Source organism: Podarcis tiliguerta (genome assembly GCF_965153285.1).
Source record: "Podarcis tiliguerta genome assembly, chromosome: 1".
NCBI lineage: Eukaryota > Metazoa > Chordata > Lepidosauria > Squamata > Lacertidae > Podarcis > Podarcis tiliguerta.
This window is the reverse complement of record NC_139534.1, coordinates 73,606,031-73,633,347: the sequence shown is the minus strand read 5'-3', so window position 1 is coordinate 73,633,347 and position 27,317 is coordinate 73,606,031. Positions and strand designations below refer to the sequence as shown.

Genomic DNA, 27,317 nt, shown 5'->3' with positions numbered 1-27,317 from the left:
TTATATACTTTCTTCTAAGTAAACCTGAAAATCTGAAATCTACTGCCTGAAATGTCACCTGTGAAAATGAGCAGATGCCAACATAACATTTAGGAGTTTGTGGCATTTTCGTTTAGTAAAAAGGAGCAAGGGGGCATTGCGTAGAGAAAAAAGTGAAGAGAGACATTTTCCCTCTACTCTCAATGCTAGAATTCAGGGTTATCCAGTGAAATTGATTGGTGGTAGATGCATGACGGACACATGGAAGTAATTCTTCACTTCGTTCATAGTCAAACTATGGAATTTGCTACCTTAAGATGTGATGGCCAAAAGCTTTGATGCCTTCCACTGGAAATTAGACAAATCCACAGAAAGTAAGTCTATCAAAAACTGCTTTTCATGATGTGCATATGTAACCTTCCAGTTCCGAGAAGGTGTGCCAGTGAATACAAGTTGTTGAGAGGAAGAAAAGGAAGGAGGGGTATTGCTTTCAAGTCCTGATTGTGAGCTTCCCGGTGGCATCTATTTGGCAATCAGACGGGCTGTTGCTCGGATGCAGGAGGGCTCGTCTTATGTAACAGTTTGGGCAAGACATGATACACGTTTTCCTTCAGATTGAAGCTATGAAAATAATATAATAAGACTTTGGCTAAATCGTTTAGGATGGGGCAAGGTCAGGGATAGAGAACGTTGCTCAATGGATGTGGTTAAACGGGCATGCAAGCCATTTGCTGTAATATAGTACTTGGCATCTCTGGAAAATGTTAGGAAATAAATGAAGATACAGAAAAGTAGAAGAACAACTCCTTTTCCTATTAAATGGGATTTGGAACTGAAAACAAAATACCTTTAATATAAAAGAACAATTAAAACAAGTTTCCTAAAAAACAAAATACTTCTGTAGGATTGTCAGTCAGTAATCTGAGCTGACAACTGTGCTTTAATTAAATTTGAGACTGTTACCAATTAGTCTATAGCACTACAGGCTTCAAGCTGCCTATGACTCAGTGCACTGACTCATCCAGCAAAACTTTTCTTACTAAAGAAATATCCAAGCACCCGCAAGGATGAAAGATCAAAAGGAAAGCAGGTTCACCGACCTCCTTTGCAAAACCTTTCTATTAAATTTCAATTATCAGAACTGTACAATGTGCCCCATATCCAGTTTAGTTTAGTGGTCAAAGCAATTTCAGAAGCACGACATTATTATTACTAAAAAGTAAATAATTCATCTTGAGTATATGTTATCCTAAGAATTCCAATTATGGTTAATATTTGAACTAGTACAAAATGAAGCTCAGTGGCTCATAAATGTGGCATATATAGCTTGCTAATATTTTCAATTACTTAACCATAATTTTTTACTCATTTGGTAATTTTCATTTTATTATTATCCTTGAGGAAGGTTTAAGAGATTCCAAATGCCATTAATATATTTCTCTTTCACACATCTCACTGCCTCTTCTGTATGATTCAGCTACCCCTCACCACAAAATATATAGAAAAAGGTGAGACAAAAGGTTGAAAACAAAGAATATTAAGCTGAACCTGTGTTACATTAGACCAGACATAGGCAAACTCGGCCCTTTAGATGTTTTGGGACTACAGCTCCCATCATCCGTAGCTAACAGGACCAGTCGTCAGGGATGATGGGAGCTGTAGTCCCAAAACATCTAAAGGGCCGAGTTTGCCTATGCCTGCATTAGTCTATAACTATTTTTACTCATTACAATTTCAGTAAAGATCAGGTGCCATTTTGCCTAAACAGTGGCACCCCATTAATGGAACCCCCTGTTACTGGAGATATGATTGGCCCCTCAGAATTGTCTTTAGGTGCCTTTGTAAACACACTTTTTAAACTTGGGCTACATATGTTTGAATCTTTGAGATTGCTTCCGCTGTTACTTTATCTTAATGTTAAATTTTATGGTATTTTAAGATTCCTCCTTTTTGTGGTATGGGTTTGTATTATCTTGTATGCCACCCTGCAGTCTTTAGATGAAGGGTGGGCCAGAAATAAATTAATAAAAATAAACGAGTAGAGGAATATTCATTGGTCAGCGTTGCTCTGTCAGAAGTGCTTACTTCCTGGAAAGCACATGGCCAAAGTATTCAAACAGCTGTATTGAACTACTACTCTAGCCCTGTACAGATAATAGACTTAACCCTGGTTTGTTTTCCTTAAAGCTGGCCTACATCATGTCTAAATGCCTAAACCAGGATGTGAAGCTGATGGCTAACCATGTGTGGGCTTGCATTGCCATGGCATCCATGTTTGGATGAAGGTGTGGTTTAGAAATTTTCTAAATAAATAGATAAAATAGGTTGTTTCCCCACCTCTCCAGCCTCTTTCTTTGCAGGGGTTTTTCCAGTATATAGTCTCTGGGACCAGCATTTCTCTGTGAGGTCAGAAATTTCTAGTGTTCAGGCAGTAACTTTAGGTTAGTGCTAAGGTTGGTTATGTATTTACATCTCCAATGGATCTAAGTGCTCATCGCTAACCGCTGTTTTAAATGATCACTTTGGGGCAGTTTTGCTGAATGTCAGGCATAGGCAAACTCAGCCCTCAAGATGTTTTGGGACTACAGTTCCCATCATCCCTGACCACTGATCCTGTTAGCTAGGGATGATGGGAGTTGTAGTCCCAAAGCATCTGGAGGGCCGAGTTTGCCTATGTCTGCTGTATGTGTTTTTGTGAGGTTAATTTTGGTATTTCTTCATAGCATCTAAGAGTTCATTTATTGAAATACCTATGCTGAATTTCATAGATTTCTGCCTTAAAAGGTCCTTTTACGCTGCTACATTTATTACCAAGATTACCATGGAACGACACAGAAATGCCTTTAGTCTCCATTTTTCCATGTTGACTGATGGTGAAATGATCAACCAGGATTTGCTTACTTGGAACATTATCCAGCTCTGTTAAAATCATTAGAAGTTTCACCAATTACATGTAGACTATGTGCTTGTGTTAAATTTTGATGAGAGACAACTTGAAATTGCATGAAATTGGTCATAGTCTTCCCCACTATGATGTGGTGTATTTCTTCTTAAACATAGTAATTATTTATTAAATTTACATCCAAATCTGCATCGTGTTTTTTGGCAATGTGTAAATGGTGAGTCTAATTCCATTACATCACAGCAGCTGAGCCAATTGCTGTCAAAGGATTCCCCATAAATAAGTGACATGTTTGTGTTATGTGCCATATTAGATTTCAATCAGCTTTGAAGTTTCATGTACAGTGAAATATGTAATTGATCTAGAAGTCTCTTTTTTTGCCAGGGGGCAGAGTTTGCAGTAGGTCCCAAACGCTAAAAGCAGGACCTAGTCAACGTTACACAACATAAAGAGATTTCAGCTGTAGTCACCAGGACTCTGCCTCTCCCATTATTGGTGCTATACCTTTCTTGAACTCAGGACAACCCCATGTTCGCCTGTCCAGCTCCAACTGTGGAGCTTGAAAGAATGGCAGGGACTTGCTGGTTTGGTCCTGTGGAACCAAGTCATTCCAAATTCCTTGGCAATACTCTTGTAAAAAAAACCCATGCCTATATTGCCCCCAACTTTGAGCTAGAGCATTGGAGTGTGGGTTGGAGATCACTACCTATTTAAACTGAAAAGGTAAAAAGTTTAATGTGTGTTTGTTTTATCACCAGACATAAACAGAATTATAAACGAAAGATAAGGTTTTCAGATACAGAAAGACCACAAAATCTTCTGCCAAGGTGCTTTTGAGAAAGCTTTCCTGTAATCCTAAGTACACAAATACCAAATTATCCTTTGTTTGCACAAGTTCTTATCCGTTGAAGGTGTGCACAAATCTACAGATGTCACTCCTGGCTACAGTGTGATGGAAAAGAATTTGCCGTACATTGTTAGTTTCAACTGAAAGGAAGAGACATCTTTATTGCCACGGTGTAGTTTTTGAATTTGTGGTTGAAAATGTTTCCTGTGTTATTTGTATAATTATATTCCGGAATATCACTTTCACAAAGCAGTTTATCCCACAAGGTGGGACTCTTTCAGGAAATCAGGCTGGTGTTTTCAATTGATAGGAGTGGTTTGTTTGTTTGTTTGTTTGTTTGTTTGTTTTAATTGACAACAGCAAGTACAATTTAAAAACATCCATCAAAATGAGTATTGCAGTCCTCAGTATTCCAAATATTCAGCGGCCAAAAATGTATACAAGGGTGGGTGGGTGGTGGATTTCCCTGTCTCTTGCTCTCAACAATCAATGCAGAAATGGGAAAATGGCGGCCCTCCATAGAATACCTGCACAAATACTGCCACTGAAGCAATGGGACATATCTCCCTTCATTCCCTGTACCCTGCCTCCAATTTGACTCTGGGGGATCAAGAGTAATCCTCAGAACAGTGCATGGGGCAGGGAAGGGAGAACTTCTGTCTGGCAAGCTGATATGCTAGTGCAGATGGAACACTTCATAGAATCATAGAGTTGGAAGAGACCACAAGGGCCATTGAATCCAACCCCCTGCCAAGCAGGAAACACCATCAGAGCACTCCTGACATATGGTTGTCAAGCCTCTGCTTAAAGACCTCCAAAGAAGGAGACTCCACCACACTCCTTGGCAGCAAATTCCACTTGGAAGAGTGTGATGTTGAATTCTACCCATAGCTTTTAATTGATTGATTTCTTGCTGCCCCCCCTTCACAAGTTTCTTACAAATATTATCAGAATTAAATTGAGTTTGAATAATTGTTGGGAAAATTTGCTCAAATAATTGGCTTATAGTTTATTAACTGATAGTTTCTTAACTAATTATTAAGCTCTTAATAATTGGAATGATTCTAAATAATGTGACAAACCACTTAAAATGCAGTTTAACATAAGCCTAAAGTGCGCGACAGAGTGTGTCGAATCAATTTTATATAATTTAGATAGGTTTTTAATCAATAGATTTGTGAATTATATAAAGATATACAGTATTTCTTTCTGTCTTCAAGGTGACTAAGTCTAGTGATGACTAACATGCCCCTCAAGGTGGTTTTGCTCATTAGTTTGTAATGCCAAGCTCAGTTTGCAGACTTTTGCCTGCTAATTTGAAGTTTATGAAACTGCATTTGAAAGACTAATTGGAAGCATGCAATTTACCTTTTAAATTTTGTGTGAGGAGCAAGCAGAGTTGTAAAACTGTCTTGCAAATGGACTGTAATTGCTGTGCATTTTTAATTACGTTAGGTGTGAAGTTGATTATCTGCAATATTAAAACTAGCTAAACACCTGTACACAGTAGGGTGATATAGCTCTTTCTATGTATATTCACAATTTTTAACTTATAATCACCTGAAGTGGTAGAATAAATAAATATATATATATATAAGTCCTACTGTTTTACTGAGTATAACTTAAAGAACGGTAGTCCACTTTCCAAGTAATTTTTATGTAAGGAATCCTAGTTGTAGTAAGATGCCAAATTGCTTACAATTTTCTACAGGTTTAGTTTGATCTTACCCTAAATGTGCTTTGAAAGCACAGAATCCAGCTTAACTAAATAGTGAGCCAGTGTGGTGTAGTGGTTAAGAGCGGTAGTCTTGTAATCTGGGGAACCGGTTCGCGTCTCCGCTCCTCCACATGCAGCTGCTGGGTGACATTGGGCCAGTCACACTTCTTTGAGGTCTCTCAGCCCCACTCACCTCACAGGGTGTCTGTTGTGGGGGAGGAAGGGAAAGGAGAATGTTAGCCGCTTTGAGACTCCTTCGGGTAGTGATAAAGCGGGATATCAAATCCAAACTCTTCTTCTTATTGTTATTATTATCGCGACATTTTAAGAACTGCAAATGACACATGACTTTGCAAATGAGAGGGTTTCTGGAGAGGAGATTTCACCTCCTGTGCTCTTCCCAAGATCCTCCTTGGCTACTGTAAGCCATGCCATTATTTAGCTCACAGTATGCAAAGCACCTGAGCTCATGGTTTTCCTGGTTACAGTCTGTGGTTTGTCTGGAGACCAACCATGACAGTGTCTGCAGATGACACATTAACCATGGTTTAGTTTACAAGCAGGAATAAAATGCCTGCAATCTGTCTGGAAGCCTATTTACTAGCCTGTTCTTGCTAAACTATTCTTTGGCTTTGTGTTATATGAAAACCAGCTCATTGTGTGCCTAACACATAACGTAGATTGCTGGGATCATCTGGGTATTTCCCATTGCAGCCTTAAAGGATAAATGACACTCGTTTGGGAAACACCATATACTGTCCAAGTAACTTGTATGATACAGAAATCCAGATACTACTTCTATGACATTGAAGTGGACCGTGGAAAACAGTGTTGTCACTTAATCAGAATTCACATTTCTCTTTAGAGGCAAACAGGATTTTCATTCATGCAGAGAAATGGAAGAAAGTTCAGTTATTTCAGCAAGTCTACAACCCAGCAGTCCTCAACCATTATGTTGATCTCTTCCTATTCAACGTGGAACACTACATTGTAAGAGGGTTTTTAAAAAAATTCTCTGTGTATATTATTTATTGATTTATTTTATGGCTGTGTTACTGTCATACTTGGCCTTGGAAATGGATGAAAGCGGTGAAGAACATGTTGAACTTCAGATGGTTGCATGCTCTTGTTTGAGTGGGTCTAGAAACATATATTGCCATCCTGGCTTAATTGAACTTTTGGATCACATTTCATTTGACTTGGCTGCATTGGGGGACTTTAAGTGGATAAAAAAGCATGCTGTTTGCATAAATAAACTTTATTACATGTCTGAAATATGGTTGGCAGTTTCACATTTAATCTTTTGAAATCTTTGCAGGAAATTATGGCGTTCCCACAATGGGAAAGTATAGCTGGCTAATTCCGAAATGGATATTTTAAACCTTTTTCTCCACAGAAGCGTGAAATGATTTCCAAACTCAACAAAACACAATAATAGTTGATATGTTTGGAACAACAGACCTCTCCAACACTTTCTAGTACCCACTTACTATTCAAATTTTAGTTTTGTAGTTTTTCTGCTTCACTGTTTCCATTGCTGTAACCCACTTTGCACATTTTAATTCAGAAAAATTGAATAAAGGTCAGTTATTGCAGCAATTCTGTAGCACAATTCTGAAACACAACCGTCTCCTCTATGTGTGCTTGTTCACACACAGAAATAGACGCGCATAGAAATAGACGCAGTCGACTTGAATTTTCGATTTCCCATATTTTACATTTCTCAAAATAGAACTCATTTGCTAAAGATACTCCTTCTGAAGAAGAAACTGAGATCCTGCAGAGGTTCTCATTGGAGGCAGGCAATTCTTGTCTATTCCCCACATCTCCCCCACCCCGCTCTGTTCCAAGTCCTCTGGATCAGCTTTTTAGGCAAGCACAGAAGGAAGGAGGAGATTAAATACCTCCCCACTCCACTTCTTCCAAGAGGAGTACCCCATGAACCAAATCCCACTCATGGGAATTGTGGACTGTATTTTCATGGTTCAGTTTTACTGCTGTTTGCTTTATTATATTGTTTTTAGTTTTGGCTGTTGCATATATTTTATCTTTGTAAGCCACCTTGAATCTGATTGTATCATAGAATGCGGTAAATTCCAAAATTCTGTACTATGAAATAACTGGATTAATATGCATTCTGAATTCATCTTGCACTTCATAAAATTAATAAAGGAACAGCTGCAATAAGTAAAAACAATTGCTACCATATATGGATGAGGAACTGTAGGCCTTGTGCATTTACCACTGTCTTAAGAAGATAATACAAGTCAATGGAACCTTTGTTCAGACGCATAACTATGAATCTTCCAAAACAACATTTCATCTGCTTTGGGAAAGGTGGCTTATAAATCTATACAAATTTAAAAAAGCATTGTTGGAATGCAAAGCAATAAAGGTTTCAGGTTGAATCTGACAGCATTTGTGTGCTTGTGCACAAGCAGTTTACTTCTTCCTTTCAGCCTCTTGCACACTCCTTAAATCTAATTGAGCAAATTTGAGGGATGCACAGAGGGCTGTTAGGAGGGTGGGGGGAGAGGAAGAGGAAGAAGTCCCGTTTGGTTGTACAACATTGACTTCCACTTTACATTCTGAGAATTCATTCCTCCTTTTATATAAGGAATCTATAGAGTTCAAGTTTATACTGGCTCAATTAGAGTCCATAGCTGTAAGCTGATAAAAGTGTTTGTCTGGGCATAAGTAATTGTTCATGGACCAAATGATTACTTAGGCTGTAAAACACCAGAGTGGCTGCTTGTATCAGCAGGCGATAAACATTCTCTTGTGATGTCATGAGACAAAATTATATCTTTGTTTTTTCTTTTTACTTGTAAGCCTTACGATCTGGTTATTTTCCAAACGCAGTGAAATTCTGTTCTGCTGTCCTGACTGTACTTAAGCAAAACCAACAAAGTCTTGTGACTGTTTGAAAATCTGTTGCAGCTTGTTGTTGTTGGTATCTGCATATAGATCCTCGCCTACATGCACTGTATCATAGGACATTGTGGAGGGGTTACCTGGATATGAATTAACCTGTGGATTGTGTTGCTTGGTCATCGTGGTATTAAAACAGGAAAACATACTTTGCGTTTGTATGTTCATGTTCATGTACATTGTTTAAAAGTTTAATAATTACATTTGAGGGGGAGGGACAACTGCCCTTTAAGGGAGGTTAGGCCGAGCAATTGGGTGTGGAGGTTGTAAATTGCTTGGAGTGCAGTTCAATTTTATATTTACCTGGGATTAAGCCCAAGTAAGCTTGGTGGAGCTTGCTTTTGAACAGACATCTATAGAATTGTGCTGATCTTTGTGGTAGAGCATAGATTTGAATCTAGTAGGCATACCAGGTCGAAGTGTGACACTCCAAAAGCTTCACCCCAGACTGGTTGTTGGATATAAAGTTCAGATTTTATGAACATGAAATTAAATAATTGATTGATTATGCAAGAAAACGAACAAATTTTACTACTTGAGAACTGGGAAGTTGTATAATTTAAGAAGATTCGATTTTAAGTTAAAGATAAAGTCTGTTGCAGGTGGGAGGTTAGGGAGCCTGAAAATCCTATATTAAGAAAAGCTCAGGCAAACCCTGACAATCCTTGAAGATGAGTAATATGGCATCTCCATGGACCTCAGCCATACTAAAAGATTCCCATTAAATAAGGAGGCCTAATAAATATCTCAGGATTACTTCTTGAGTGTGAGTGATGTCATGTTTGGAGTTCTGCTGCTGGGAAAATGCTGATAAAAGAGGGACTTTGTTTTTCTACACAAGGGCTGACAAATTAGATGGTGTAAAATTAGCATCAAATGTTCCTGTGTGTTGCTCTGAGGTGCTGTCACAGAAACCCTGGAGTACCAGGCCTTTGCTCTGAGAAGATTCTGATATGGAAAGTGAAACAGGACTCATCCCATTTGCCTTTCTTAAAATAGCTCAGTTTATTTGTTTTAAATGAAGGGTCGGCACAAAGTAACTTCTAAGCATGTATTGTAAGGAGAATAAGGACGTGCACGATATTACCTTTAGAAATCTTTTAGAACTATTTCAGAGTTTGGTTCTGTGTCTAAGATTGCATCCTATGCTTTCCAAATACGCAACTACAAATGAGTGAGAATTTTCTTCTGGGATGATTTTGTTGTTGTCGTTTAGTCGTTTAGTCGTGTCCGACTCTTCGTGACCCCATGGACCAGAGCACACCAGGCACTCCTGTCTTCCACTGCCTCCCGCAGTTTGGTCAAACTCATGCTGGTAGCTTCGAGAACACTGTCCAACCACCTTTCCCTCTGTCGTCCCCTTCTCCTTGTGCCCTCCATCATTCCCAACATCGGGGTTTTTTCCAGGGAGTCTTCTCATGAGGTGGCCAAACCTTATTCTTACCCTTACCTTATTCTTGCAGGTAGTGAGGGAGGACTGAAAGAATTAGATGTGTTTATACTACTGGAAATATTGATAAAAATAGAACAATACAGGTAGTAAACTTACACCTAACTGTGCCGTTTTGTTCATCTCTCTCACTCGCTTACATTCTTTGTTTTTAAAACTGGTACTCCCAAAACAATGAGTGGACAGTATCCAACAAAGTAGTTACGTTACTATAAGAACTTCAGGCTGCTCGATGGAACTTCCCTTCCCTCTTCCTTAATAAATAGAGTCAAGAATGTAAATTGTGGCTGAAGCATACCTGAACGTAAAAAAAAATAATCCACATAATTCAATATAGTGTGTTGATAGGCACTTAATTTCAAACATGTTTGATAAATGACTGTTAGAAACTGCTGACTACTGCCCCAAATGGCAAGCTCAGGGAAGTTTGGGGAGCTGCTAAGCAGTGTCACATGTGGTCACTTACGGTTCTTAGTCCTAACTTCACCCAAGCTAGCTGCTGGTTCTGGCATATCTTGTGTTTCTAGTTACAGTATTCTCCTTGGTCATGACTCCTGACGTTTTTCTCCAATTCTGTCTTTTGGCTTATGCTCTGTTCCTAATTGCTCTTCATTTCTGACTCCTGGCTTGTTCTCTAGCTCTGCCTTCTTCATTAGCTTCTGATTCATTATTCTTCAATCCTGACTGTAGTTTCTGGTTTATTCAGACTATTGCTGACAGTTCATAATTTGATGTGATTTTCCTCAGAGACTATTTCAAAACAAGTCACCAAAATTATATTGAGAACAACACTTTTCTGTTTCATGTATTTTAGTTTTTTGAAAACCACTGCTCAATTGTGAACATTTTTTATAAGTTATTCCCATTACTGTATATTAATTTGGAAAAACATGTGGCATGCCATCAGTATTTAATATACATTGTATGCATGCTATATTGTAGGATTTTACACAGATTAATTTTTCATCGGACAGTTAGTTTGTGGATTTAGTTTTTTCCAGTAGGTAGTATGCTGGTAGTTGTGTTATAATCATATACTGCTGAGAAATTTGAGCTTCAATAGTAAGAAATTAATCTGGGGTAAGAAATTAAAATAAGATTAATTTCCCTATGAGCTTGAAATACTCTCCATTTTGTAAAACCGACCTCACATAAATATAAATCACAATAACTTCATGTTCTTTAATTATGTATTGGTGTATTGTACCTGCATCCTAAATGAGAATATGAGCATCTCGAATTTCAGTGTATCAGAGGTCATTAAATCCTCTCTTCCTCAGAAGCATTGTATTTCTAATTACTGAAAAATGTAGTATATATGTAGTGTTCACTTCATAGTAGCTTTTCTCCTCTCAAGAGACATGGTCGCCTCAGTTTAAATCTGCATACACATTTCTGAAATGTACAATAACAAAAACATGTATTGGAAAACCAGAAGAAAAAACAAGGTAGTAGTTATGTTTGGGTGGCCTAATCTGATGGTCCTGCCAAGTTAGGTTTTCTGTGGCAGTCTGTTTTGTGGACATCAAATGTTAACTGATTTTTGCAGGTGTTCCTTTTTAATTGTTATTTGAAGCGTGGTATGTAGTTGTTTTGAGTTAAACATATTTTTTGTGCATTTTATTTTCCCAGAGCAACATCTTGTGTTTGACAAGGTGCTGAGTAATCTGAGCAATTTGCTTTTGCCTCCAACGCACCCACTAAATGTATTGTACTGCTGTAAAGCAGGGTAGCTGTGCAGATGCTAATACAGCAATCAACCACATTGCATTAGTGCAGGCAGATTTATATGTGATCTTCTCCCCTTCATGCTATTGTAGGGTTAATCGTGCTAGGCTTCTGAACCAGCCAACTGTGTTTAGCGGCCCCAGTGCAGGGCTTCCCCAGACAGAAGTGGAAGACAGGCTCTGCTTTCACCAGATATAAGAGGGAGCCTCTTGTCTGCTTCAAGAGACTCTTGGGCTCTTTGATCAGCATCTGGGCCTATTCGTTTGCCTGTTTTTATACATTCTGCACCTTATCAGTGTCTAGGCACCCTGTCAGAGAAGCAGGAAGGGAGGCAGAAAGAATTCTGTGTGGGAGCGGCTTGTTGCTTCATGGGATGAGATGAAGTGCTTCTGCGTGTAAGATGCTGAAATTCAGTGCGAGTTGTTTGAACTAAGAAAGCTGTTGATGACTTCTTTGGTGGTGGTGTAGAACTGCCTCTAACAGGCCATTGTTCCGACCCATCTCAACTATTTCAAAAACCCATTAGGGCAATACCTTTACAAGGCCAATCAAAATGTTGCTAAATAGCTTTTGAGTTACCCAGAGCTGTTCATGAGGCTAGATGGTTAAACACATGCACACCAGGATGGAGAGAGAGAGAGAAGTTTGCAGATGATGAAGCTCTTGTAGAGGCTGAAGATGGACTGTGTAACAGACATTCAAATCAGGCTCTGTTAGGAGCTGTGCTGGTCGTGCCTATCACTGCTGAGAAGAAGGAACCAAATGATGGTTGATACCCCATATGTGAAAATAACAAACCCAGTTGTTATCCAAGTTTGTCTGCATCCTAAGGAAAAACATGCAGTTTGGAGCGAGCCCGACTTTTACTGTTAGATTTGAGCTTGCCTGTACACTTTCACTGTATTGGGTACATTTTCACTGTATTGATGCAACAAACCTCTTCTTGTGCAATGGAACTTTCCCCTCCAGAGCAGATTTGGGGGAGGAGAAGAAAAAGAGGACATCTTGCTGGAAGACTCCTTTCCATTCCTGAAAAACATGGCTAAAAATAAAAACGATATTTTCATGCTAAAATCTTCCATTCTATCCATATTTAAAGTTATTCAAGTTTACCCGATTAATTAACCAAATGTCTGGTGGCTAATAAAATAAAATGCCCTACTGTAGACCTGGGGTACAACCCTAACCTCTCTTGCGATGCAGTAAGTCCCATTGAATTCAGCAGGACTTACTTCTGCATAGACATAGAATTGCATTACGAGTACACTTTATTCAACTTTGTGCATGTGCAGAATAGGTAGTAGGGGTGAGAGGGAACCATGTGGCTAAGAGGAAGAGGAGTAAACCATAATTGTCAAGTCCCACCCACTGCTATGATGGCTGTGAAATGTGTTTTTTTGAGGTCATCACAATGGAAGATCACACACGGTGTGAATACAGTGTTGAAACCAACTAACTAAAAAATCTGGGAAACTCTTGCAACAAGGTTGTGTCTGAATACACCACTATGCTGCAGTGAGCTATATATTTTACTGATGTATAATGCTGAGAATGTATTATTATTATTATTATTATTATTATTATTATTATTAATAACCCACCCATCTGGCTGGGTTTCCCCAGCCACTCTGGGCAGCTTCCAACAGGAGATTAAAAATACATTAAAACATCAGTCATAAAAAAAACAACTTCCCTACATTTATTAGTATTGTTCAGCCTGAGATCAGTGCTATTTATTTAAGAGTCTTCATTTCTACCAAGTGCTTTTTGCTTTTACAAAAGCAAAATCCTTGAATCTGTGTAGCTTGCCTGATTATTTCCACAATCTTGCTCAATGTAAATCACTTGAGTCTTCGCTTGAAGTTATTGTTAATTTAGCATCTTCCTGCCTTGTGTCCTCCTATGCCCTCTTCACTGTGAATTACCATGATGATATGATGTGGGGTAGAAAGCAGAGGCTATTTGCGTTGCTCTGCAGCAGAGCTATCTGCATTTCTGAAGTGTTACCATTGGAATTTGGGAATAGGCAACCAATCTTCGTTGTCAGATTAAATTTGTTTACATTAATGGGGTCAAATTACCCAAGCCAGAGGAGTGGGGATATCTGTGTGCACCACAGGCTGTCTTAGAATTTTTTGAAGCACCTATTCCCACTTATTAAAGTAGTTTTTTAAAGTGGAGTGCATAAAGACATGATTTCAGCAGTGATGAAACTGCTGTGGAAGTGTTCTCCTTCCCTTGTTGTAACAGTTTTCAAAATCTAAAAAACAAAGAGGACACCCCCCTTTAAAAAGAATAGCAACGATAAAACAAGTCTAAATATATAAATAACAGCTCTAAATATAGGGCACAAGGAGAAGGGGACGACAGAGGATGAGATGGTTGGACAGTGTTCTTGAAGCTACTAACATGAGTTTGACCAAACTGCGGGAGGCAGTGGAAGGCAGGAGTGCCTGGCGTGCTCTGGTCCATGGGGTCACGAAGAGTCGGACACGACTAAATAACAAAATATATGTTTAAGCAGATAACTATTCCAAGCAGTGGATAAACAGAAGCAAAGTGCACAACTCACTTGAAGCCCAATGTCTGGGGCACAATGTTTGCTCTAGAGCAGAGGTAGTCAACCTTTTTATACCTACCACCCACTAATGCATCTTTCTTGAAGGTAAAATTTCCCTACTGCCCACCAGTGCTCGATGGAAGGAGAATTCAGCTTGTGCTGTAGAATCCCCTACTGCCCACCGATAATCCTGAAACGCCCACTGGTGGGCGGTAGGGACCAGGTTGACAACCCCTGCATGCAGGTTAGTATAGCAGCAAAGGTGTAGAGAAGCAGAACACATCCTGGTGCTTCAGGTACATCTGCACGCAACCTCAAAATGCTGCTTGAGAAGCAGCATATAGAAATGAGAACCCGATCCTTGCTGATGCTGCAATCCTATGCCCACTTATCTGGAGGAAGCTGTATTGAACTCCATGTAATATATAGTCATATATAGAAGTCCACTGTGAAAAGGTTTAAAACATGCTAATCATCTGTGTGTCCCTTGTCCTTGTAAAAATGTATTATTTTGTAGTCATTAAGTGTTCCTGTGTTTGATGCAATCAACCCATCAACAGTTTTTTCCTAGATTTATTATTTATGAAAAGAAAGAGAACTGTTGTGTTTAATAATCTCTGAGAATAAGCATAGCATTCCGAGTTTGCTTATTGCTGGGACAGTGGCAGCACTAGATTGTCCCATGCTATTGTTTGGCTTTCTCATAGATAGATGGTGGCAATCTGTTGCAGGTATAAAGGTATAATGCCTGAGATTGTATATTTGTAGCAGTGTTTCCTTTGTGGTAGTCAAATTCTTCTACAAATACTGTTTATACAAAATGACTACTGTGCAATGACTTAAACTGGGTCTCTTTTAAATTTCCCCCATATATTCAAGCTATTTCACATTGCATATCACAACTCCTAACATAATAATCTAATCTGCTCCCCTGCTACTTTAATTTGGATCATAATATACAGTGGTACCTTGGGTTACATATGCTTCAGGTTACAGACTCCGCTAACCCAGAAATAGTACCTCGGGTTAAGAACTTTGCTTCAGGATGAGAACAGAAATCGCACGGCGGCAGCGGGAGGCCCCATTAGCTAAAGTGGTGCTTCAGGTTAAGAACAGTTTCAGGTTAAGAACAGACCTCCGGAACGAATTAAGTACGTAACCAGAGGTACCACTGTAGTTGAATCAATAGCCTGACTGTAATCTGATGATTTCATTCAGTTTTGGCCAAAAAGCTTTTGTAAATATTTTGAAAAGATAATTCATGTTTTGAACAATGTGTATTGAATTATCATCCTAATTACAGTGCTTGTAGCTGACTATGACAATATTGCTTTAAAGTGCAGATTAAAGAAGAACATATATTGGTTCTAGTCTGTTTTCCTTATCGTTCAACAGAGAGCCTACTATTTACAATCACGATTTGAGTGTTCGAAAGCAATACATTATCATAGGCTGATGAGATTTATGCCATGATAGCTTTGTGTATGTTGTACTCGGCTGAGTTGTAAATTGAGTCCAAGCTTGAACTTGAGTTGACAGGAAAAAGACTCCATGTGTGTGTCAGACGAAAAGTGATACTGCTTCCATTAGTCTCCTTTAAATAGATTGATTGTTGCCATAATAAGCCATTCTGCAGTTGACACTGATATTTTGGATTGCTCCCTGAAATTAAACTGGTGTAAGAAATTTTGTTAATTTTTGGGTGCAGAATAGCAAAACAACCTGCAGAGAACAGCAGGAACAAATCAATTAAGGTTTTCATCAAAAAGAGATAATTATAGAATTGTTCTTTTTAAATAAAACTGCGCATCATGACATGTTAATTTAAGGGTATGTTTGTTGATTATTTCTGCTGCATTCTCTTTACAATATGCTGCAGTCAATTGTAAAAGTGGCTAATGATGGATAGAAAATGAGAGGAATTCATTAATAGGACGGGGATGTGAGATGACTTTTTGACTATTGCGTTGTATAATTCTGTAGCACCTTTTCAATTATTTAGACTTAAATTTTATCTTACAGGTTTTGTTACCGTATTCTGGGGTATGTTGTTGCTCAGGACCACTATTAGTGTAAGGATGTCTTCTCATCTGACTTGGGCTTCTTCTACCTTTTCAGAATGTTAGGTCAGATTTTAATGCCCTCTCACATGTTTTCCATGAGGTATTGGGATTATGAAGCTCCTGTTAGAACAAAGTAATTAGTTACAAAGAGAAGGTGGTAGATTGTTGTCTGTGGTGGTGGGCTTTTGGCAGTGTTTGGTTTTTTTTTGCCTGTATCTCAGGTAACAAAATATGATGAGCTTCTTTAAGATGGAGAAATATTTGTGAATAGGGCCAGATCTAGGTATTTGTGAGCCCTTCCTGCCCGCCCCTCCCTTGAACTTGCTCCTCACATAACACGCCTCCCTCTTCGGATCTTACTTTAGAACTACTCCACTTACCAGATGAAACGACAGACTTCAGACTTGTGGGATCTACTTTGGGTTTGTTTGTTTGTTTGTTTGTTTGTTTGTTTGTTTGTTTTACTAGGGTCTTGAAATCCACCAAGCAGAATCTGTTGAGAAGATCATATTCTTACAATTAGTGAAATTTAATCCCAAGATTTCTTTATTTTTCGTATCAGCACTTGATATGGGTTCATAATCCTCCCACACACAATTTCCCCTCTGGTTACCCCAACCTTTCTTCATTCAGCAATGTCATTTGGGATCTGGGAGGAAAAGGAGTTGTAGATTCATTGCTGCTCTTGTTAAGCAGCTGGGAGTCAGAAATCTTTGGTGATGTTCTGAAAGTCACCCAGAGATCTACCAGTTGTCCTTATGCTCAACTCTGACTTAACATGTAAAGTGTGTGTGTGTGTGTGTGTGTGTGTGTGTTTCTTTTTGAAATCTAACTTTAACTAAGATGTGCATTTTGTTTTCCTGGGTGAGAGGAGCACATTGCAAGCAAGCATTCAAAGAAATATATAAAAATTACTTTGCAAATTACTGATAAGAATCATAAAATTGTAGAGTTGTAGTAAGAGTTAAAGAATAAATAGAGTCCAGAGACCTTGTAATCCTGGTTTATCTTAATGTACTTGTGTGGTGCTGCTTTGTCTGTGGAGCCACGCCCATTCCCACCCCTCTTCAAGTTAGTGATGTTTTCTGTACATTTTTACAGCATGGAAGTCCCTTGTATTTGGCAGGTACCTTTCTTGCTTCAGCCTTCTGCTTGCAGTGGTTGATGTTTGGAGATGTGGGACCAAGCGTAGAAGGCTCTGTCTTAGGGACAGATGATTGAACAAATCTCTCATACTAGTATTTCAAAATTGTGGGAGTTTGCAGTCAATACAGCTAGCAAACATGAGGCTGGTTAGTTAGTGCATGAAGGGTTAAGGACCACAGCACTGAATTGCTAGATGGACTCAATTAAGTCATGCCCCCTCTTCTTCTGGAGAGTAAGTAAAGCTTCTCTCTCTCTCCCCCCCCCCCCTGCATCATGTAACCATCATGTTCCTGAGCTTACAGCACATGTTCGGAACCATATTCTGTATTTTCTACCCAGGAATATTCTCCCTGTGTTTCTCCTTGCAGCTGCATGGAATAATGCATGTATCAGACCTGTGAATCTGTAAGTAAAGCGTTCTAACTTTATTAGCAGTATGCGGTCTGTTCCTTAAAAGGGGGGTAGAAAGAAGTAGGATAAGTAAAGTCTAAAAACTTATATTCCTAACACTGTATTCCTAATCACTGTGGTTGTGATTTGATTTTGGAGAGTTTAATATCAGCTACTGGAAATCTCTCCCTGCAGGAGAGTGTGCAAAGCCAAAACCAGGCCATTTCTTTTTCACCCACACGTGGGTCCACAGGGATTCATATATTTAATTCCTCACAAAAACGCATTGTGACTGCTTCATAATTAGTTGATCACATTTTTGTACAGCAAGTTTCCTGCACTTTCTGGATCTGATGAGGTCAACTCTAGTGCACAAATGCTCCTCACTTTATAAATGTGATGGTCTTTTAGAGAATGAGTGTAGTAGAAATATATTTTACCCACAATTGGGCTGTGGGGATGGAGCAGAACTACAGGTTCTTTAGAATTTTATTCCCTTTTATTTTTAATGTAACAGATGTTATGCGGGAGAATAAAGACCTTCTTTTAAAAAAGAAAAAAAAGCTCAAGCTGGATTTAACCAAAAGCCATAAATATGAAGCCAATTTGATGTGTGTATGTGGAGATTCCCATGGCAGACAGATTTGTTGGGCACATCAAACAATGTTGTTTCTAGCTTTTTATATTTTACTTGTCAATCTGTCTAGATCACATAAACTGATAACTGTGTGTGTGTGTGTGTGTGTGTGTGTATTGGCCATATAAAATGATATATGAGTTGTGACTACATAGAATGAGAAAGCCACAACAAGTCATGGCTCTCAGTGCACTGTCAGTCATGAAAAACGTAGACTACTTCAATCTTTTAATTTTCATGTACTTAGAGTTTATGGTCTAAAGCTGACTAAAAACAAGTTCGTTGCAGCAAGAGGCGATTTCTGCTGTGAAGAAGTAGGATTTTGAACAGTAAGACTAAATAGTAAGACCAAACATTTGCAGAGTTTAGATAGGATGACTCATCCTAGTAACACCAATGATCTTTGTAAAATGGAGGGAAAATGAAATATATAGCATTGCATTGATTAGTTTGGTTTGTCTTTATAGCTTTTCCCTTCCTGCGGATTTTCTCCTTACATAAGTATATAGCATAGATATATGCAAGAAGAATGAGTTCTTTGTAGGCAGCTGCCCAACAGTGTCTGACAATGAGATGGAAAATGTTTGGTCTGACTTCTGACCTGGTTTGAGAACCAGGCTGATTACCTATACCAGGAAATGGACCCTGTTGCCTGGCTTTTGACCATCATAGCACTGCTTGGAGGAGCTGTTTTGTGCTACTCAACATCTGCATAAAACTGCTATAAGAGGTTGCTCAGAGATTTGGAATATGGACACTATGGTGGCATTGAGATGTAGTGGGAGACTTTCTGAAAGGGGGCTTTAGATCATTAATGGTGGGTTAGGGTAAACATCCCAAAGCACAACCCACATAAGGTCATGAGAACTTGGAGTGGGTAATATTCTTATTCATTGTGGAGGATAATAGGATCGTGCCTGCAGTTTGCTCCTAGAGTTGCCTGTGCTCCTGAAAACTCAGGTGGCCCATAACCAAAAGGGCCTTTACGAGTTTGGGTTGATATGACAACGGCACCATATTCTGAGAAATGCTGCTCTGACGACGGGCATATGTATGCTGGTATTACTATAATGAGCTGAACGTGGGGCTGTATTTGAAGACTATTCAAAATCTGCTGGCACAGCTACTAAATGTGAAACACATTATGCCTCTTGAAAGAACTGCATTGGATCACAGCTTTAAAGATACCAAACCGGAGCTCCTGCTGTTCTTAATTCTGACAGATCCTCTAAACAAACTTTCCATCAGTACTTCAGACCCTTGGGATCCTTTGCTGGGTTCTCAAAGGTATTGTGCTTCTAGTGGGGGAGCCCCTGACACTGATTAGCTGCTATGGAGCGGCGGCAAAGAATGTTCATTTGCAGTTGTCTGGGATTCAGACCAAACGCATGTACAGCCCAAGGACTTGGAAGATATCCAGAGATGGATAGAAACTTAAGGAACAGGAAGACCAGGGATAAAGGCTCACAAGGATGGAGCATAATAATCAGTGGAGTAAGAGAAGAATTTGAAGAAATGGTAGGTGGTAAAGGAGGCTTGAGAAAATTGAAATAAGGGAAGTACCGGTAAGTCAATACAGGTGGCTGAAGGAAGTAGCACAATATAGGTACCTGAAAGGTGGGAGGGAACAGGTGGTGACATGGAGCTGAAGAAAGGAGGAGTCAAGCAGGAATGGGGCGAACCTTCCAAGTTGTACACATCAAGAATATTGTTGTTGTTTAGTCATTTAGTCGTGTCCGACTCTTTGTGACCCCATGGACCAGAGCACGCCAGGCACTCCTGTCTTCCACTGCCTCCTGCAGTTTGGTCAAACTCACGTTGGTAGCTTCGAGAACACTATCCAACCATCTCATCCTCTGTCGTCCCCTTCTCCTTGTGCCCTCCATCTTTCCCAACATCAGGGTCTTTTCCAGGGAGTCTTCTCTTCTCATGAGGTAGCCAAAGTATTGGAGCCTCAGCTTCACGATCTGTCCTTCCAGTGAGCACTCAGGGCTGATTTCCTTAAGAATGGATAGGTTTGATCTTCAAACACATCAAGGATAGGGAGGGCAGATTGGTAATTGCTCTGGAATCCACGGGGGGCGGGGAGTTACATTTAGTTAAAAATGGTTTACATAGTCTGTTTACTAATAACAATGCATAAACAATAAGAAAATACGAATGACTCATCCCCATCCACCACTGATTATGTATCATGGTGCCAATTAACTGTTGCTAGTGAAATAGCAATTTCTGTCACAGTCCATTCATTATGTTACTTTTGCTCACTCTTTGTCTCTTCTTTTTCCTTCTCTCGGCTTCTCTCCTCAGTTGCTTCTCCCCTCTTCAGTCTTCAGCCTTTCCTCACTGCATGTACTTCTTCAGCTACTCTGTTGCATTAACTCCCCACCATTTCCCTCCTCTTGCTTACTATATCCATATATTATGTTTCTCTCTTCACAAATCTAGCACTATTACACCTTGCTGGGGTAGACATTACACTGGGACTGTGCATTATTGACAGGAGGGAACTAAGCAGGCAAGGGAGTTTTGATGAGCTGGAAACCCATGTTATGTGGGTGTGAGATGCCAGAAGGGATAGGCTTACCCTGAGAGAGCTTTTGTTGTCACTGCAGTATTGTGAGCTGTAATCCTAATGGGGCAGTGAATGTCAAGAACTTGTGTATATATGTAGGTGAATTTCCTATTGATTGGAACCAGCCAGCCATTTATTGGACTGCAGATGTCTAGGCTATGAAATATTATACCATTAATATATAAGGTGATCAATAGGTTTGTAAACATTTGCACCCACACACATTTTGTTGGATCCGGAGTTGTGTGGACTAGTTGAAAATGGAAGAGAAGTTGAAAATGGAAGAGGAGCAAACACATTTCACTGGTTTCCCCTATGCTCCCCATTCACCTGTTCTAGAGGATTGGGAGACCCCTTGAAATAGTGGGAGGGTGTAGTAGGAACTTTAGGTGAGCTGATGATGATTGGTGAAAATAGTCTCCCCTCTCCCTGTCTGCCTGCAGGAAGCCAGTGGAGCAGGAAATTTTGCTGGATCCAGTTCTCTTCCATGAATGGAGAAGACTTTCCATTCAAAGAACAACAGGTCTAGATCACACCCTTTGCATTTTGAGAGGTGGAAAACAAAGGCCCCAAAGCGATGACAGAGAAATATAAGCTTCTCAGGCGGCATCTTGTAATGTGTGATCAATGAAAGGAAGTGGGCAAAGCAATCCTAATGAGAGGCTGGAGAGACATGGAGCGGTATCAGAAGTCCTACTGGTTCTTGCTAGCAAGGCAGAAGGTCTGTGAGGTTTTATTTCTCTATTCCATCTCCAGGCTGGCATAGGTGAAAGGTTGAAACATTGTGGGGCTTTAGGATCCAGTGCATTCAAGACCTCTGGCACCTTGTGGCCCACCTAGCTACATTGATTCTGGGGGCCTTTCCACTGCTTACTACCAGCAATAGCTTAGAACAAGCTGGGACCTCCACTGCAGTGGTGCCCTCCCAAGCCCAGCGGCTCTCCTTTCCACCAGCAGTGAGTGTGGCACACAAGAGCCTAACCCCAATCCCCATCCATCCACATCCAGGGTGTGTGTAGGACTGTAGCCTAAGGCATCATTGCAGACCTCACCGAAAAATAAAATTAAAAAAATCCTACTACACTGTAGGAACAAAAGTCATTAATAAGAATGATTATCTCAAGATCAGTTTTAATACTCTTGTATTTTGTGATTTATGCTTTTATTTAGTACAGCCAGAGATCTAATGGAACAAAATATTTTTCCGTATTTTTAATCTAATCTTGTTAAAAGGTGGAAAAAATAGTGACAAGAATACATTAATTATAGAAAAGTAAATATTGAGACATACTGTTGAAAAACATGACAAAGTGATTTAAACCAGTAATATAATTTCAAAGTGAAGATCATTATCTCTTATTTAAATGCAAACTTAAGGTGATGGACTTGCATAGATGTATCACTAAATTTGGGGTGGGGGGAAGCAGCATTGGAATGCTTTATTTTTCTGTGGCTATCATGAGAAACTTGAATACTTTCAAAAATGTACAGTCACAAACTGATTATAAAATTCCTATGAGAAACTGTAGCAGGGCATCATAACTTAACTATAGAAGTGTGACTCATTGCAGGAAGTGGTCGTATAATAATCTTTTCTGGTATTTACAGGACCATGGGGATAAAATGTCATCTAGTTGTACAGAATTATCCCCCCCTTCAAAAAAAGGGGGGGAAACGGGGGGAGGCAGGCAAGGTGTGTGAAGTATGCCCAAACTAATGATCTGTTTTCTGTGCTCTTGAATGTTGAATGAATTCTGTAATTAATGTATTACGAAGTGTTGGGAATATGCTTATTCTATTAGTACAGTGCAGTCCTATTTGTCTGCTCAGAAGTAAATCCAATTGAATTCTATCGGGCTTACTCCTAGGAAACTGGGTATAGGATTGCAGCCTTAATCTTCCAAAGGGAAGATTAGTTATATATGACACATTTTTTAAAAAATAAATGTGTTGAAGTCAGCCTTTCAAGTACTGTCTCTGGGTTGGCCAAGGAAGCACAGGATAAAGCATACATGTTCTTCCTATTTGTATGTACTTCTGTCAAGTTCTAGTGCAAACCAGGAACTTTAATTATGGCATTTTATTTGGAAGTTCCATCTTACCTACACTTAAATTTTAAAGTGACTAAAAATGATCTGTGTGTGAGCAGTCCTGCTGTTCTGTCCATCTTACTTGGAACATAGCTGTAAACGCCCTACAAGTCTGGGACGCTTGTCCAAACTTCTGCTTTGTTACCTGCCATCGCTTCCATTTTTTATGTATGACATGACCTTTTGGGTTTTTCGCTTTTGTGCAGCCATGTTGGCCTCTTCAGGGCACTCTGAGTTTTATGTTGTTTGAATTCTTTATAGTTGCAACTTAGGCAGTCATACATAGAAACTCCCACCCATCTTGGGCTCCTTTTTCCCATTACTGTAGAATACCATAGAATACTGTTCCTCTGGGCTTTCCTGAAATCCAAGGTACATATTTAACTTTAGATACCTTCTATTAAGAACTGACAAAGTGATCTTTCTTTTCCACTCTTAGCGCTAAGCAGCAGAGAGACAATGCCTGCCTGTTCTTTAAGAGTAAAAGGCAGCATTTCCACTTGCCCCTGCTCTGAAGTAGGGGTGTGGAGAAACGCTGGCTTTGCTTTTCACAGATTATAATGTTCCAAGTAAGGGCTGGTTGTATGTATGCATGTGCACCTGTGTTTACGTATGTTTGTGTGTGACAGTGTATGCATGTGTGTGTGATTGCTTGTGTGTGAGAGAGAGAATGAGAGAGTGCTGTGGGCCTGGTTGTCTCGTGTTTGTGTGCTGTATGTGTGAGGTCACTACATATAACGTATACGTAGCATATGTGTACATGCACACATACATCCACCACATCTACCACTGCCCTGTAGCCTCAAAGGTATACCTGTCCATCTTTAGGGTCAAAAGAGTTTAGCTACCCTTGCTCTGGGGAGATGTGCCTGTTTTTAAGCTTCACGTAGTAGAGGCTCCTGCCCCTGCTCTCATGCCACCCTCACCTCTTTGCCACCCCCTTCCTTAAAGGTAAAGGTAAAGGGACCCCTGACCGTTAGGTCCAGTCATGGACGACTCTGGGGTTGCAGCGCTCATCTCACTTTACTGGCCTAGGGAGGCGACGTACAGCTTCCAGGTCATGTGGCCAGCATGACTAAGCCGCTTCTAGCGAACCAGAGCAGCACATGGAAATGCCGTTTACCTTCCTGCCAGAGCGGTACCTATTTATCTACTTGCATTTCGTGCTTGCGAACTGCTAGGTTAGCAGGAGCAGGGACAGAGCAACGGGAGCTCACCCCCATGGCGGGGATTTGAACTGCCGACCTTCCAATCGGCAAGCCCTAGGCTCTGTGGTTTAACCCACAGCACCACCCGCGTCCCTACCCCCTCCCTTAATCTCACCCAACTCTCCTCCATCCCTTCAAAGATCCTTAAACCCTGCCCTAGTGGACAAAGGAGAGATGGGGGGGGGCATGGGAAGATCTGCACAGGCCTCCCACTTGCCCACTCACTGCCAGCCTGCTCATGAGTTGTCTCCCATAAGCAATCAGCAATGATAGCAACAGGGAGAGTGCTTGCCTGTCATGGCATCTCCCCACTTCCCCACTGTCCTGCCTTGTTGTCACTTTCTTCATCCTTGGCCTCTGATGCTGCTGTGGCCAAAGCGGCAGCGACACAATGACAACAGATCAGGATGGTTGATGGGGAACTACCCTGCCCTGTCCTGGCTGTTCCTCTGCGGTTCATCTGGGTCACCCACACTGCTTGCTTGCTTACCTACCTGCCTCTGCCGCCTGCCTGCTGTTCCGTCATCACACCGAAGTTGGCATGGCCACCTATCAGCGGCCATGCAAACTGAGGCATGATGACATATTTTGTTACAAAAACATAGTAAGAAAATGGGAAAACGGGTTTGATAAGATTGAATAGCAGAGCATAAAAGCCATACAAATATGTGATCCACATGAGAACAACTCTGTTTTTCACTATAGTGAATCTCTTTTCTGTATCTATATTCTGCTGGGGTTTTCTTTTAGCAAATTACCTTTCAGCTGTTTCTTCAATTATGCTATATTAAAACAAAGCATCAGGCCAGTAGAACAGAGCTGTTGATAAATGCCAGAGCATGCGAAATTACCAAAGCAGAACATCTCCATATGCAGTATTGGTATCACTTAGTGAAGTAATAGCTGGAAAAAAGAAGTGCAAAACCTGATATTATTCAGCAATTGCAACTTGAGGATTGCTTCTCTTGAGTTGTTTTTAGCGCAAGTTGACTTTTTTAAGTCAGTCTTTTCAGAAATACATGCACATTATGGCATTGTGAGCAACTCACTTCCATGTCTCCAGGCCAGTTCATGTTCTTTAATTGCATAGTTTGTGAAATACATTTTAAAAATACAGTTAATATGCAGGTACTATTGGATTGGCAGTCCTAGGAAAATGCTTAAATTAATATATGTAATCTGGACACAGGAACTTGTTAATAATTAACTTTTCATAGTAGCATCTAGGAGTGTCCTAGAAAGTTTTCTGTAAAGGTAAAGGGACCCCTGACCATTAGGTCCAGTCGTGGCCGACTCTGAGGTTGTGGCGCTCATCTCGCTTTACTGGCGTCATGTGGCCAGCATGACTAAGCCTCTTCTGGCGAACCAGAACAACGCATGGAAACACCGTTTACCTTCCCGCCAGAGCGGTACCTATTTATCTACTTGCATTTTGACGTGCTTTTGAACTGCTAGGTTGGCAGGAGCAGGGACCGAGCGACGGGAGCTCACCCTGTCGCGGGGATTCGAACCGCCGACCTTTGGATCGGCAAGCCTTAGGCTCTGTGGTTTAACGCACAGCGCAACCCCCGTCCCAGAAAGTTATCTACTTACTTTTTTATACAATATATATTAAGTTCTTTATAAGAATCCCTCACAAGGCACCACACAAATAGAACTATAGAACTGCAGGAAATGTATGGCACATTATCTTAAGGAAGCACAATATTACAAAGCTAAGTTTATAAGGCCATCTTGAATCCTAGTACTGTAGAGACCAAATGAATGTTAATTAGAAGAGAATTCCTCAGCTGCAGTGTTAACACTGAGGAGACCCAGTCTTGGATGCTCAGCATCCTGACCTATTACATGGATGGACACCTGAGCAGGATATCTGGTGTAGATCTTGGATTACAGTACAGGTGATTCTAAAACTCCAGAAAAGGGAACTTCTGGCTTGTGAACCAAACTAAACCTGCCAGCAATCCTAATTTGACATGTGAGACTGGTTTTCCCCAGTCACACCCACTTGTTTCCTGCTTGGCAGGGGGTTGGACTCGATGGCCCTTGTGGTCTCTTCCAACTCTATGATTCTATGATTCTACCCCATACCAGATGTCATAATGATATCAAGCGACTGACAGGTAGGCAGCCCCACTTACCTGTCAAAAGTGGACCACAGAGGGTGGACCAGTTCTGCATTTCGCTTAGCAGCCAAATCCAGTTCCCCACCCTTTCTTAAGGTAATTGTGTTTCACACTGTTTAATGCCTTGAAGGTTAATACCAGTGCGTTGTGTAACCACCATAGTTGTCAGTGCAAAAATGTTATCGTGCTCAAACCTTCTGGTCTCATTAGCATCCTGACAGCTGCATTTTGCAGCAGTCGAAGTTTCCAAGCCTCATTCAGATGACACTCCACATAGAGCAGATTGCTGTGGTTCTGTTGGGACTATTGTGGCCAAGTTGTACCACTGCAGATAGCTTGACCTACCACAGCTATCAAACATGACCTCTGAATGGTGAAGTTTCTTTTCCACTTCTTTTGGAAGTTAAGACATCTTCAAGGGTGTGGACTGATGGCAAATGGTTTTTCTGTGAGTTATGTTTTCCATTTAGGAACCTAAGGACTGCTGATGTTGATCTCAAAATGCAAATATACGCATAATGTTTGGGTAAATAATACGATCAACAATTTAAAGGTTAATAAGCAGAGATGGATGCTAAACTTTAATTCCCCCCTGCACTATTAAGTAAAATAACAAGGTTATTATTTTTCTACCTCTCAGTGTATTCTTGATATGACATTTGGAGCAGGAGGCCATACCAAGGCGCTTATGCAAGAGGCAGCAGATATTAAAATATATGCTCTTGACCGAGATCCCACAGCCTATCAACTAGCTCAGCGGCTTTCTGAATCTCACCCGTGAGTACAATTCATTTCAGGTCTAATATGTTAATAGCATAAGAGTGTGCACACATGCATGTGTTTGCATGACCCCTGAGGTCCTTTCCAACTCTGAAACTCTTTGGTTCTATGATAATAAAATAAAATTAATGTTACAGATTTACACCAGATAGTTTGCTCTGGTAGAATATATATACGTTACAGGTAGA

General features: G+C 40.2%; 1 protein-coding gene across 3 annotated transcripts in view; it reads left to right on the top strand.

Moving 5' to 3' along the window:
* The window catches only part of METTL15 (methyltransferase 15, mitochondrial 12S rRNA N4-cytidine), an 84,584-nt gene that overhangs the window by 14,703 nt on the left and 42,564 nt on the right, over positions 1-27,317 (top strand). For all 3 annotated transcript variants that reach the window (XM_083436393.1, XM_083436395.1, XM_083436394.1), the window contains one exon: positions 26,990-27,126. In XM_083436393.1, coding sequence (XP_083292519.1) covers positions 26,990-27,126 — 137 coding nt within the window. The remainder of the gene's footprint in view (positions 1-26,989; positions 27,127-27,317) is intronic.